This window comes from Setaria viridis, chromosome 7 (genome assembly GCF_005286985.2).
Source record: "Setaria viridis chromosome 7, Setaria_viridis_v4.0, whole genome shotgun sequence".
In the NCBI taxonomy this organism is placed as follows: Eukaryota; Viridiplantae; Streptophyta; class Magnoliopsida; order Poales; family Poaceae; genus Setaria; species Setaria viridis.
This window is the reverse complement of record NC_048269.2, coordinates 502,544-515,505: the sequence shown is the minus strand read 5'-3', so window position 1 is coordinate 515,505 and position 12,962 is coordinate 502,544. Positions and strand designations below refer to the sequence as shown.

Genomic DNA, 12,962 nt, shown 5'->3' with positions numbered 1-12,962 from the left:
CTGCCATGCATCTGCAACAGTGAAGCGACTATGCTGTGTGGTTCAATTCGTACGGGCCGGGCCGGGTCCCATATCAAGATCCCATCATATAATAAGCCTTTCGATCCCATTGTTTACCATTCACACCCCATTAGTACATTTCATTGTTGAATAAGTACAATGTTAGTATGAAAATTCTCCCTAAAATAATGTTAGTATGAAATCTCGTTTCTGCCACACATTTGAGAGGAACAAATGCAAGTGCCGCAAGCAGCATCCCATCAGCTCATCATAAAAGCCACTAGAAGCGGCAGGTAGGCGTGAACGTGATTAGGCTTAATCACCAGGCATCACCTCACCACCATGGATGCGATGGGATGGGATGCAATGCAACGCAATTAATCCACATGTGTGAACAGTGAAGGAGGTGCCGACCAAGATGGTGATGCTGATCGAGTCCGCCAATGGCCATGGCCATGGCCGCCCTGATCAATTCATTTCGTCAGAGGTGATGAGACTGATCCACAGGGCGCCGCGCGCAGCCTTCCCCTCCCACTAGTGCCCGAGGGAGGGAAAGCCTGCTCTGCTCTGCTCCTCTCATCCTCATCCACCCTCGCATTGTTTCGTCTTTCGTAGCCGCTACCTACATTAGGAACGACGCAGCAGCCTGAGGTGCTCTCCTACCTAGCTTAGCTACAACCATAACTGCCTATTAATCCTGTTTTTGGAAAACGTACTACTCCAGGAAATGCACGCATAACATAATGGAATGAAACCGTCCAAAGTAGTATCTTGTTCTTTTTCACAAACCATATTTTGCTTGGTTACCAAAGGGCTTAACAACTCCTAAAAGAGATTAGAAACCGTCCAAACGAGCCAAGTGGAATCTTTTCCTTTTAAAATCCCTGATAGGACCAGAAGTCAGTGGCCGTGAGCCCTGTTCTAAGAAGCCCGAAAAGTTTATGTTTTCCGAACCAGAATATGGTTTTGTTTTTCGTGGCAGCACTGTGTAGATTTTTCTTTTGATCAAAGCACTGTGTAGAATATTGTCCTGTGTCAGCTGCTGAATGTTGATCCCAGTGGGAAAAGGAGGGGAATCTTGAGGTTGCAGTTTCCCAAGCTTGGCGACGATCATCATCATCATCATCAGTTTCCCAAGTTACCAATACCAAATACAACCCGGAGAGACGACGACGACGACGATCGAACAGGAATTTCCGAATAATAAATGTTGGGGTTGGGGTTGGGGGGGGGGGGGGGGGGGGGGGGGGGGGGGGGGGGGGGTGTTACGATACGATTCGAGCTTCGTCAGAGTTCAGAGGGAGCTTTGGGACGCGACTGCGAGTAGGTCCGTCCACAGATACTGCGAGCGGCTCCCTGCTTCTCTGCTTGCAGCTTGCTGTATACAATAATTGCGTCTCTCTCTCTCTCTCTAGCTCAGTTGAGAGGAGGATCGATAATAATAAAATAAATAAACAAACAATAATTAAGAGAGTGAGTCGTCGTCGTCGGAGCAGTACTTAGTCGAGCACAGAGAGAGCACCCAACGCAACAGAGTAGTGTAGCTCAGAGAGGTCCTCCCTACTAGGCAGGCTCCCCTCCCTCTTCCTTCTCTCCCGGGATTCCCTTACTATGCCATTGCCTTGCCATGTGATGCTCCTCTCCTTCCCTTCACCTGCATATTATTATTAGCAGCCGCAGCAGCAGCGCGCAGCAATTAAGAGCACCACCAGCAAGCAGCAGGCCAGTTGCAGCTCGCCACCTTCCTTCCTCTCCGCTTCTTCTTCTTCTGCTTCCGCTCCAATCAACGACGAGAAGGAGGAGGAGATGGGGACGGGGTGGCGGAGGGCGCTTTGCACGTCCGTCCAGCGGGACGACGGCGATGCCAAGAACAAGAAGCGCCGCCCGCACGACGCTGCCGGCGGAGGTGGAGGCGGATTCTTCTCCGCCGTCAAGAGCGCCGCCACCGGCAACAGCAGCAGCAACCCGTCGACGCCCACCCTGCGGTGCCGGACCAAGCCCCTGCAGCAGCCGGCGGAGGCCGCCCCCGTGACGCCGCCCTCCGCGCCGGCGCCCGCCAGGAAGCACCGGATGCCGCTGCTCCAGGCGCTGTCGGCGCCGGCCTCGCCCAGATCCCCTTCCAGATTCGCGCTGCTCAAGGCCTCGCTCCTCCCGTCCAAGGTCGGTAGCATTTCCTTTCTTATTCTTCTTCTCTTGATCCAAGGCTCTGTGTGTGTGTGTGTGTGTGTGTGTGTGGACTTGACTAGAACTAGAAGTTTGGTTGGGGAAAGCAAGCAAGCAAGCCGATGTGAATGTGATGAACTGAAGAATAAACTTGCTTAGCCCAGCAGCAATGAGAGCTTGTCTTTTGCCTTGCCCTTGGCCGGTGGCGATTGGTGATCCCCATCTCCATTCTCTAGAAACCAGCAATCATTGCCGCCACCCTCCCCTGTTTTGTCCTAATCCTCCTCCCCCTCTCCCTTGAGATTCTTCCGCTCCACCTTGTGATGATTGAGCAATTATTATTATATCATCGTCCTCACCCACAGCTGCTGCAGCTTTTCCAATCACCTTTGTTTTTCCTTGCCACCTTCCTTTGCATCTCAGAGAGATTGCCTGTGATTTCTTTCTGACTGTGAGGATCTATCTTCTCTTCTTTCTACACTGGCTAGATTAACAACACCCAGCAACCTTTTCCTACTTCTTTCTTCCATGGATTGGATTTTGGATCTCATCTCTCCCCCATTCTCCATTTTGGAAGAAAAAAATAAAAATGCTACACTAGAACACCTAGGAAGGAGATGGATTGTGGTGCTCTCTAGTACTGTATTGTACACTTTTAGTAGCAGCAGCAGGATGCAAATCCCCTGCTTTTCCTTGTGCCGAGTGGAAGAAAGGGGAAAAGAAAGAATGAAAAAGCTGAAGGTGGAGCCTAGAGCGCAAAAAGATGGATCCAATCAGATCAGAGCAGCTTTAGCACGAGGGATTTTGGTTTCAGTACTCCAAATGATCCTACTGCTACTGCCCAAAAAGTCCCATCTTTTCCCTCATCCCAACGTGGCTTTCCTCCTCATTTCTTTCTTTCTGCCAAATTTGTTTCTTCATTATTCTCTGTACTCATTCTGTTTCAATCAAATTTACAAACAAAATGTGTGATTTTGTGATCTATATGAAGAATCAAATCTTTCAGCTGCTCATGGTTGGAATAAACAAATGATGTGTGCAGGCCCGGTGCGGCGTGTGCTCCCGCGGCGTGAAGAGCGGCGGCAGCTCGGCGGTGTTCACGGCGGAGTGCTCCCACGCCTTCCACTTCCCCTGCATCGCCGCCCACGCGCGCTCCTCCTCCGCTAACGGCGTCCTCTCCTGCCCCGTCTGCGCCGAGCCATGGCGCCAGGCGCCCTTCCTCGCCTCCCTCCGCCTCCACTGCTCCTCCTTCCACGACGACAACAAGCGTCGCGCCAGCGGCGGCAGCGACGGCCGCAAGACGCCGCCGCCGCCGCCATCCTCCAAGCTCTACGACGACGACGAGCCGCTGCTGGCGCCCAAGGCCGCGGCCAACGGCGGCGGCTTCAACCCGATCCCGGAGGCCGACGAGGACGACGAGGAGGAGGAGCAGGGCGCCGCCGAGTTCAGGGGCTTCTTCCCGCGCCCCAGGACGACGTCGGGGCTCGCGGTCACCGTCGCGCCGGAGGCCGCGCTCGTGTCGACGGGCCGGCGGCACGGCAAGTACGTGGTGGCCGTGAAGGTGAAGGCGCCCGGGCTGCGGTTGTCGTCGGCGTCCCCGCGGCGCGCGCCCATTGATCTCGTCACCGTGCTGGACGTGAGCCAGGGCATGATGGGGGAGAAGCTGCAGATTCTCAAGCGCGGGATGCGCCTCGTCGTGGCCTCTCTTGGCCCCGCCGACCGCCTCTCCATCGTGGCATTCTCCGGCGCCGCCAAGCGCCTGCTGCCGCTGCGCCGGATGACGAGGCAGGGCCAGCGGTCGGCGCGCCAGATCCTCGACCGCCTCGTCGTCTGCGCTGCCGCCGCGACCACCCAGGGGCAAGAGCAGGGGCCGGGGCAGCAGCAGAGCGCTTGCGTCGGCGACGCGCTGCGCAAGGCCACCAAGGTGCTCGAGGACCGGCGCGACCGCAACCCGGTGGCCACCGTGATGCTGCTCTCCGACACCCAGCAGCAGCAGCAGCAGCAGCGGGATCAGTCGACGACGAGGAAGCAGTTTGGGCGGCCAGCCATGGCTGCTCCGGCGACGCGGTTCACGCACGTGGAGATCCCCATCGGCGACGCGCCTCCCCTTGTCCGGCCCGAGGAGGAGAAGGAAGAGCCCCCGGTGGAACACGCGTTCGCCAGGTGCCTTGGTGGGCTGGTGAGCGTGGTGATGCAGGATGTGCAGCTGGAGCTGGTGTTCCTGGCGGGGGAGATCACGGCGGTGTACTCGTGTGGCCCCGGGCAGCAGGCGGTGGCGCTGGCCGGCGGAGGCAGCGGCGGCGCCGGGGTGAGCGTGCGGCTGGGCGAGATGTACGCGGAGGAGGAGCGGGAGCTGCTGGTGGAGCTGCGCGCGCCGCTGCAGCAGCAGAGCCACCACCCGCACTCGCTGTCGGTGCGGTGCGGCTACCGCGATCCGGCGTCGCAGGAGGCGGTGCGCGGCGCGGAGCAGCCGCTGCTGCTGCCGCCGCTGGCACAGAGCGAGAGGTCGTCGCGGCGGCTGCACGACCTGTTCGTGGTGACGCGGGCGGTGGCGGAGTCGCGGCGGCTGGCGGAGCTGCAGGACCTGGCGACGGCGATCCACCTGCTGTCGTCGGCGCGGGCGCTGGTGCTGCAGTCGCCGCCGACGCAGCAGCGGGAGGAGCTGGTTGGCAGCCTCGACACGGAGCTCAGCGACATGCAGTGGCGGCGCAGCCACCAGCAGCAGCATCGGCATCAGCAGGAGGACGACCAGCAGCCGCTGACGCCGACGTCGAGGCGCGGCAGGAGGCCGGACGGGGAGGCGGCGGCGACGACGCCCGTGGGGACGCCGCGGTCGGCCGGTCCTGGCGGCGAGCCGCTGACGCCGACGTCGGCGTGGCGCGCGGCGGAGCAGCTGGCCAAGGTGGCCATCATGCGCAAGTCCATGAACCGGGTGAGCGACCTGCACGGCTTCGAGAACGCGCGCTTCTGATCGCCGCCGTGCCGTGATTGAGTGCCTGTAATTGAGTTTGGTTTCGTTTTGTTTAGCCTTTTTGGATGGATGTTCTTTTGCCTTGTGAATTGAGATGAGAATCAAACAGAAAGAGGAGACGAGCCCGCCGCCGCCGGAGTGTGGCGGACGGCGGCTAGTAGAACATGAACACTTGAACAGAGCAGTCAGCAGAGCTGCTCTTGTTATTACCAACCCCTTTATATGGATTATTATGATGACGATTAATCAAGTCAAATAGGATGGATGGTTTCTTTCTTGAGAACATTGCGAAAGATCGTTATGGAATAGCAGACTGAGAATATTGTTGCTGTTCGTTGCTTGTTGCAACAGAAGATTAGAGAAGGGAGAGAGATAACAGATAATAACCAAATGTTTGATCATTCAGTGATACTCATAACTGATGAAGGTCTGAAGTGAAACATGAAAGGGAAGGGGAAGCACTGCTGACTGCTGTGCTGGCTGCCTGATTCAGTGATACATGCTCATCATTCAGTCATGGTCTTCTGTTGCACACAGTGGCAAGTGTGTGTGTGATTCTAATTCTACAGAGGCAGCAGAGTGGCCAGCTGCAGGTGATCAGGCAGATCGATCAACCATCTCCATCATTTCTTGCTACCAGCTAGCTAGCTCACCATCTGATCCTGATCCATCATGGAGGTACGGTCAACATGCATGGCCATGGGAGCTTCTCACCTCTCCTCGTCGGTGTGCAATGCATTGGGAGGGATCAAAAGCCAAGGAGCAGCAGGGGAGATAGAAGGAGGTCTGCTGCCAAACACCTTTGTCATGGTCTTCGCTTGGGATCCATATCACCTTCGTGTCAATGTTCCATCACAAAAAAACAAGCTATGGTCATTTCACGGGGTCAAGATCACCCTATCCTGCAAATAACTGCATATGTATAATTTTTCTTATTAAAAAATAACTACTTATGTAGCGCTTTGGCGTGGAGCCAGGGATGTCCTCATGCTCTGCTACAAGCTCAAGCCCATCGTCACTATCGTGTATAGCTCCATTTCAATTTATTCTACATTGCTAAATTACTGTAGCAACTTTGACCGTTTATTTTTCCCCTACAAAACCTTTATAAATACTTACAAGACTTTTTTTTTGAGAAAAAGACATATGGTAAAAGTTGCTACAGCACCTTGCCTATCATGATCCATCAGCACACAGCTTGAATTGTTTCTTTCCGTTCTGTTCAGTAACTTGGTAATCTTTTTGAACATTGTTGGTTCCTCTCCTCTTCAATATCATTCTGCTCTGCTCTGCCAAATCTATCTGTGTAAACTGTAATGCTACAGAGACCCCTATCCCTATGTCTATGTGCAGTGCAGCAGAGCCACGTATACATCTCTCATGCATACAAGGACACATCCCTCCTTTTCAAATTTGCATGCCCTTTTTTTACCAGTAATAATTAATCAGGATAGATCTGGAGCAAGAGAAACCAAACAAGCACATGCACCAGATGTACGCAATATGTATAATATCTTTATGCATATACACACAATCAACCAAGCACAAAAGGTCGGTCCTTGCATTGGGCCTCTGATCATTGGATCGGTAGCTAGCTAGCATATGCATATGCTTGGACGGATCCAGTCAAAGCAAACAACTACAGCAAGTGGCTCCTTCTCTTCACATGACTGCAAACGCAAACAACTCGACCTCAACAGAAGCTTAGTTTGCATCATTTGCTCTTGTACAATAAATCCCTGCGATATATACACTGCAAAACTGTGCGCACACACACAACACACACACACACAGAGTATGTGTGTATCCCTAGTATAGGCTGGCTCCTCGGCAAAACTGCGTCGTATTTCCATCATCAACAAGAGATGGACACTGAAAGTATAGTGTGGATGCTGCATTCTCTTTTTACAGGCTGATGCTGAAGCTGATCTGATCATCATGTGTTTCATTTTCCCTTGACTGGATCATATGGAATAGTCTACCTACTATTTGTGCAAGAGGTTGTAAGCTGGGAGGTCATGGATGCCATGGACATCCTCCAGGGAGAGCTCCCTCTCCAGCTGCTGCTTTGTGGCCTCCATCACCTCCTGCATAGTATGTGTACTCGATTGTTCATGATACCGATTAGTTCAGGAGATCAATCCAAAGGAGAAGGATGAGCTTACTTTGAACTGCATATACGATGCTCGCATTGCTAGCCACTGAGCATCCATCATCTCGAAAGCGATGCAGTATAGCACGTCAAATGCATCCTCGTGTTCTAATAATTTGCATGATCCATCCATCCATATATGTGGCAACAAAAAAAAAAACACTTAGTAGAGTGCATGAGAACATTACAAATCAGTCACTCCAAGATTTGACGGAAATAGCAGCACTACTAGTTACCTACCTGTCAACACTTTGATAAAGTTAATCCCTGGCAAAGATTTCGGCCGCGCTGAAACCAAAAAAAAGCAAAGGAAAGCAATCGAATACAGTCAACATCCTTTTCCTTTCTTTCAGGTATCGCATATCATATCTGAATGAATAAGCAAAACCAGCACAGCTACTAGCTACCAGCAGTTATGGAACCAACAATCATTCATTCACTTGTTGCTTTCAAAGAGATAGTACATGAACAATCAAACAAATTGAAATGAATAAACAAGCCTTTATTTCCTGTTCGAAACCACATGATGATTCTGGTGAGACCAGCTTGTTCTGTATACTAGTATGGATGATCAGGCAAGGCAATCATGTGTGGCACAACGCATATATGCAACGGGACGAGACGGTTGCGCATCGGTTAGCAGTTAGCACCAGCTGCATCCATGTGCCCACTATTATAATGCTCATCATCAAACAGTCGTAATCAAATCCAAAGATTCCTCATCTTGAGAAAGGGAACAAAACCTAATACTATACTGCAATGTGGCTGCATAATCATGGAGCTGTTTGACTCGTACGAATGCAACGCACATGGTGGGTTAGATGTACGTACTTTGATTACTACTTTTAATAGTGTTTTGACCAAAAACAAATCTGTTACAATGCAATGCACATAGTTTATACATGTAAACTCTTAATTTTAAGCAACTAGACAGTTTCACATGTAGAGATTAGATGCCATGCCTGGACCCCAAGGGTAAAAAAGAAGGAATACCTGAGTTGAGCTCCAACAGCTGAATCAGCATGTAAGAGATGTTTACACCTGCAACCGCAAAGGGGTACTCCCACACGGCTCGCATTCCTTGCTGCTTCAGCATCAACCTCTTGAAAGGAGCCTGCTTAATTGTTGGATCACCCACCAGCAACCGTCAGTTTATATGCATGTCAAGGTGGACACTTTGCTCACTTAGTAAGGAGTTAATTTTATATACAAGATCAATGAATCCAGATTTCATCTATATAATCTTGGTTTCTGGCATATACATATACTACAGAAAAGGACATACCGGATATGTTCTAGCGAAAAACAAAAGGTTCTCAAGTGAAATAAATCCACAGCCCCTGAAACCAAAGTCAAATGATATTGTTAAGCTCTTCGTCTGTCAGGCAAGAAAAGTCTGTTTTGTTTGTTGGAACAAACCAGTGGCTGATTGCGGGCTACTAAGAAGAAAGAGACAAGGTGCATTTAAATTTACAGTCTGAAACTTAGTTTAGACAATCTAAAATAGGGCGTAGAGAAAAAAAACTCGAAGTAACCTGAAATCAGTCGCTGGGTTCACGCCCTGCCACCCCATATCTTTCCACTGCGCTGAAACTAAGCTAGTGAGCTCTGTATCAGGAAAGGAGGAATTCCAAAGAGCCCTAAGTGATTCCTAATGCCAAAGTCCACAATATAAAAAAATGCACAAGTCAACATCTATTTGAAGTCAATAAGGTATAAATAAATGAGCAAAACAAAGAGCAAAAAACAGTTGCAAGCTGAAGCATACTATTGTGCTGGATATTATTGCGCTGGATGTAAACTAGTGCAAGTTAAAAATTGAAGTATATTATTGCGCTGAATGTAACTAGTTGCAAGTTGAAGCATATTATTGTACTGGATATTGCTAGCATGAAAAATCTCATGGTGAGCTTACATGATAGATTAACATGCAGGGCTGAAACCATAACTTTTCATCTCTTTTTCTATCCATACAAACGGCCTTTCTAAATATTCGTTTTTAGATAACAAAAAGTTAATTCCAGCCTTTACATCATATGGATGCACCATGCACACAGCCCTATTGCTAAGTACTCCTGAAGCTAGTTAAGCACACAGTTACTTACCTGATGATCTGCTCGAGTTTCATCATAAGGTACATTTAGCCTTTCCTTCAACTTTTGCAATCTCTGTTCCTGAAAATTTACGAAAAGGTTACTTCATCTGCAAGAAGAGGAGAAGATACCATCCAGAATCCTCGAAGGGCGCATGTATGTTGGCTAAACACGTTTTAGTGATGGCAGAACATCTGTACCTGAAGAGGGGTCAGATCAAACACTATCTTCTCTGCACTAACTTGTCGCCTTTTGCCTGAGCCGTTGAAAAGCCCTCCAAACCATGTCCTATTTCCAACCATACTAGCATCAACTGCAATGGGGTTATTTATGAAGCAATTGAAAGAATCATTCCACTAGAATAGTTACTAGTACTATTGAAACATAATGTTCATAGATAACATGACACGCTACAGACACAAAAACTATCAGAAAGAATCTTTAATGGTTTCCCTAAGACAGAAGGAATCTTTTATGCTTAAACATTATGAGGTGATAATGTATAAAATTAAAGATTACGCATTATTGGGAAAGCATAAACATAGTTATCTCAGCTGATAATCCTGCAAAATGGTAATGAAATTTTTGTCAATAGTAGCGATTGTACGAACTGAACACGAAAACTAAAATGGATGACTAACAGGCTTGAATTTGTGCATTAAAGAAGAATTCTGCACTTCAATTTGCCTCAACATGGCCTTCTGTTATGCAAACTTCCATAGCAAACATAGAAATGCAGTGCACATAAATGGATGGCAAAAATGCATTGGCATTTTCAGAATTGATTATAATCAAAGAAATTTACATTGACATATGGTACCTGTTAGCGTTGGAGTTGAGATGCAACGGAATGCCCATCAAATTGAAGGAGGCGCCCTTTGTCAATGCGGATGGACTAGCTAGTAATCAATCAATCAATCAATCAATGTGAGTGGACGAGCGAGGGCGGCGCATCAGGAGCTAAGTGGGGAGCCATGATCCATAAACACACATGCGTGTTCCTCTGCCTCCTTGCTGTTTCTTGATGGTCGTTTTGGAGGAGGCATACGCTACGCCGTTGGGCCTCCTGCTGCTGCTGGTTGAGAAATTAGATTGAAGGAGGGAAGGGAGGGGGAAGGTTGGAGAATTGGGAATGGATTATTCCAGGTTCCCCAATCTCTCCTCCGTCAACCAGCCCAGCCCTGCCCTTGCCCGGATCCTACTATGCCAGCTCAAGGCATGCTATTCTTCTTCCCATGGTGGCGTGGCGAATGGCACGGGAGGTTTTCGGCACAGCGCCCGCTCATGCCGCCCATCCACCCATCCCTTTCTTTGCTTCCTTGGCTGCGCCGGCCGGCGATCAATCTGCTGGCTGCCTCCGGCGATCAAACCGTCTCGTCCGTCCTTGAATCCAAAGGCCCAACAGATGCATCCGTCCGGAAATAAAAGGCCCAGCAGATATTATCGTGACAGATACTTTCCTATCTTTTCTTTTCGACAATTTTTGTACAGATCTTTTCCTGCAAATTGATGCAAGATACTCAAAGTTTTTGAACGAATGTATATCACACTCATATTTCTATTTTTTTTCCAACACTTACATAAGATATTTAGCATAGCAAAACAATATTTTTTTCCTAAAACCAAACAATATGATATATATAGGATACAAAACTGCTTGTTTCTTTCATGCTGTTACATATTTATATTCTTTAGGATAGTTGTTTTGATTCAAAGTTACTTTGAATTCAAGTTTCTTTCGGCATTAGAAAAAGTGAAAAAAAAAATGTTTCCTCTTTCCTTCCCTTCCACTTCTTCTCTTATCGGCCTGTTAACTCGATGAAGCCTGCTAGCGGCCCAACCCACGGCATCTCCGCCTCTCCCCTGTTCCTAGGACCAAGACGAGCTCGGGTTCGGATCAAACAAACGGTCAACTAGTCAACCATCCACGTAGATGCTCCATTCGTTCGGAGATTTCAATATTTTTTTTTGGGGTGGTAAGCGGGAGGAACGCGAGCGAGGGGAACAGGGTGGCGGCGGCCTCGACGCGCGGCCCGCGGAGAGCAGCGCGTGGGAGCTGACGGGAGAGGATAATCCATAGGCAAAATCGTCCGTTCACATGAGTTGGAATTGGAAAAGAAAATAAAGAAGAAAAAAAAATAAGAAGAAACACCAATCCGCGTGCCTCGATGTCAAATTTTAAAAGGGTTGCGAATTGGGTGTCACAAATGGAAAGCGTGTAAATTGAGGTCCAAATACTGAAATATCTCGTTAGGCAGTCCACAAGTCAACCAGCTAGTCATGCTGCTTTTGCCGTAGAAGGCCCTTGTATTTTTAGGTAATCAACCCGCAAGGTGACGTATGTGTTTATGTGTGATGTTTAATACTCTTTCCATCCTAAATTGTAGGTTATTTTATCTTTATGAATCTAGAAATACCAAGATGATCTACAATTTGAAATGAAGGAAATACTATATTAGTACCGATTAATTAAACTCATGGGGGTCGTGTATTTATTCCGTCGTTTTCTTGTCTATCCAAGGAAGAATAAGGACACTTCCAGTAAAAGTACTTTCAGGGGCGGATTCAATGTGGAGGCTGAAGCCCCCTACCCCATGGATCGTATGGAGTCCCAAAGCCCCCTACAAATTTTAGACGTAGATGAAAAGGAGAAGAAAAAAAAGAGGAGGAAGAATAGGGAAAGAGAGGAGTGAGGAAGAAGAAGAGGAAATTGAGCCCCTATTATGGGATGTTGGATCCGTCCCTGAGCACGTCAAACATGGCTGTATCAAAATTTATCTACGTGGACACAACCCGCGGCCGGCGGCTGCCTCGCTCGTCTGCGTGGCCACGCACGACGGTTTCCCTAGCTAGCCTGGCCGTTCAATGGCTGCAGGCCATATAGCACCGTGTGCCTAGCTCCTGGACGTACGCAGCTTGGTCAATATCATGAATTAATTCTAGTAAGATCAGAGCCTTCATCCTACGACACATTCCATCATATAGATTGGAGGTTAATTCGACGAAGAGCGTGTCGAGCGCCATCCACAAATTAAAAGCCAGCAAATTAAAGTAGTAATAACACTAGTAGAGAAAGGACTTTCGATCTAGAGATATATGTCTCGGTCATTTTTAGATCAGGGATTAAAGGATCATTAGTCCCGAGTCAAACGGCCACCACCGACAGCTACATCCGATGGAAGATTTAGTCCCAATTGTAACGGCTAGGATGGACCAGGGAATCTGGTGGAGCATTTAGTCCTGATTGGAAAAACCAACCGGGACTAAAAGCCTCTCATTTAGTTCCGATTGGTGTTACTGGGATTAATCATTTAGTCCCAGTTGGTACCACCAATGATTAAATGAGAGGCCTTTAGTCCCGGTTAGTTTTTCCAACCGGAACTAAACGCCCGCCCTATAAAAATCCCCTTCTTCCTCCCGAGCCCGAGCCACTCATTCTTCATGGTGAGCAAGCAAGCTTAGGGAGGTGTTGCCTAATTTTTTTCCCTCATTTTCGTGGGGATTTTACTCTCATCCAAAGTGTTGTAAAGGTTAGCTACTTCATCCTCCCTTCATTTATTGTTATTATACTTTGTTTTATGCT

The 12,962-nt window shown here is 48.8% G+C and overlaps 2 protein-coding genes across 2 annotated transcripts; one reads left to right on the top strand and one right to left on the bottom strand.

Annotated features, from left to right (window-relative positions):
- Positions 1-1,367: 1,367 nt before the first annotated feature.
- On the top strand, positions 1,368-5,417 carry LOC117865475 (E3 ubiquitin-protein ligase WAV3). The gene is made up of 2 exons (XM_034749687.2): positions 1,368-2,160; positions 3,206-5,417. Exons 1-2 carry the CDS (start codon positions 1,807-1,809, stop codon positions 5,132-5,134), a joined length of 2,283 nt encoding a protein of 760 aa, XP_034605578.1. The 5' UTR covers positions 1,368-1,806; the 3' UTR covers positions 5,135-5,417.
- A 1,212-nt stretch (positions 5,418-6,629) lies between these two features.
- On the bottom strand, positions 6,630-10,798 carry LOC117865162 (uncharacterized). Its single transcript, XM_034749302.2, has 9 exons — positions 10,200-10,798; positions 9,580-9,692; positions 9,392-9,460; positions 8,822-8,937; positions 8,572-8,626; positions 8,280-8,400; positions 7,527-7,574; positions 7,300-7,394; positions 6,630-7,221 (listed from the first exon to the last, which is right to left on the bottom strand). Exons 2-9 carry the CDS (start codon positions 9,679-9,681, stop codon positions 7,120-7,122), a joined length of 708 nt encoding a protein of 235 aa, XP_034605193.1. The 5' UTR covers positions 9,682-9,692; positions 10,200-10,798; the 3' UTR covers positions 6,630-7,119.
- Between the last annotated feature and the right edge of the window lie 2,164 nt (positions 10,799-12,962).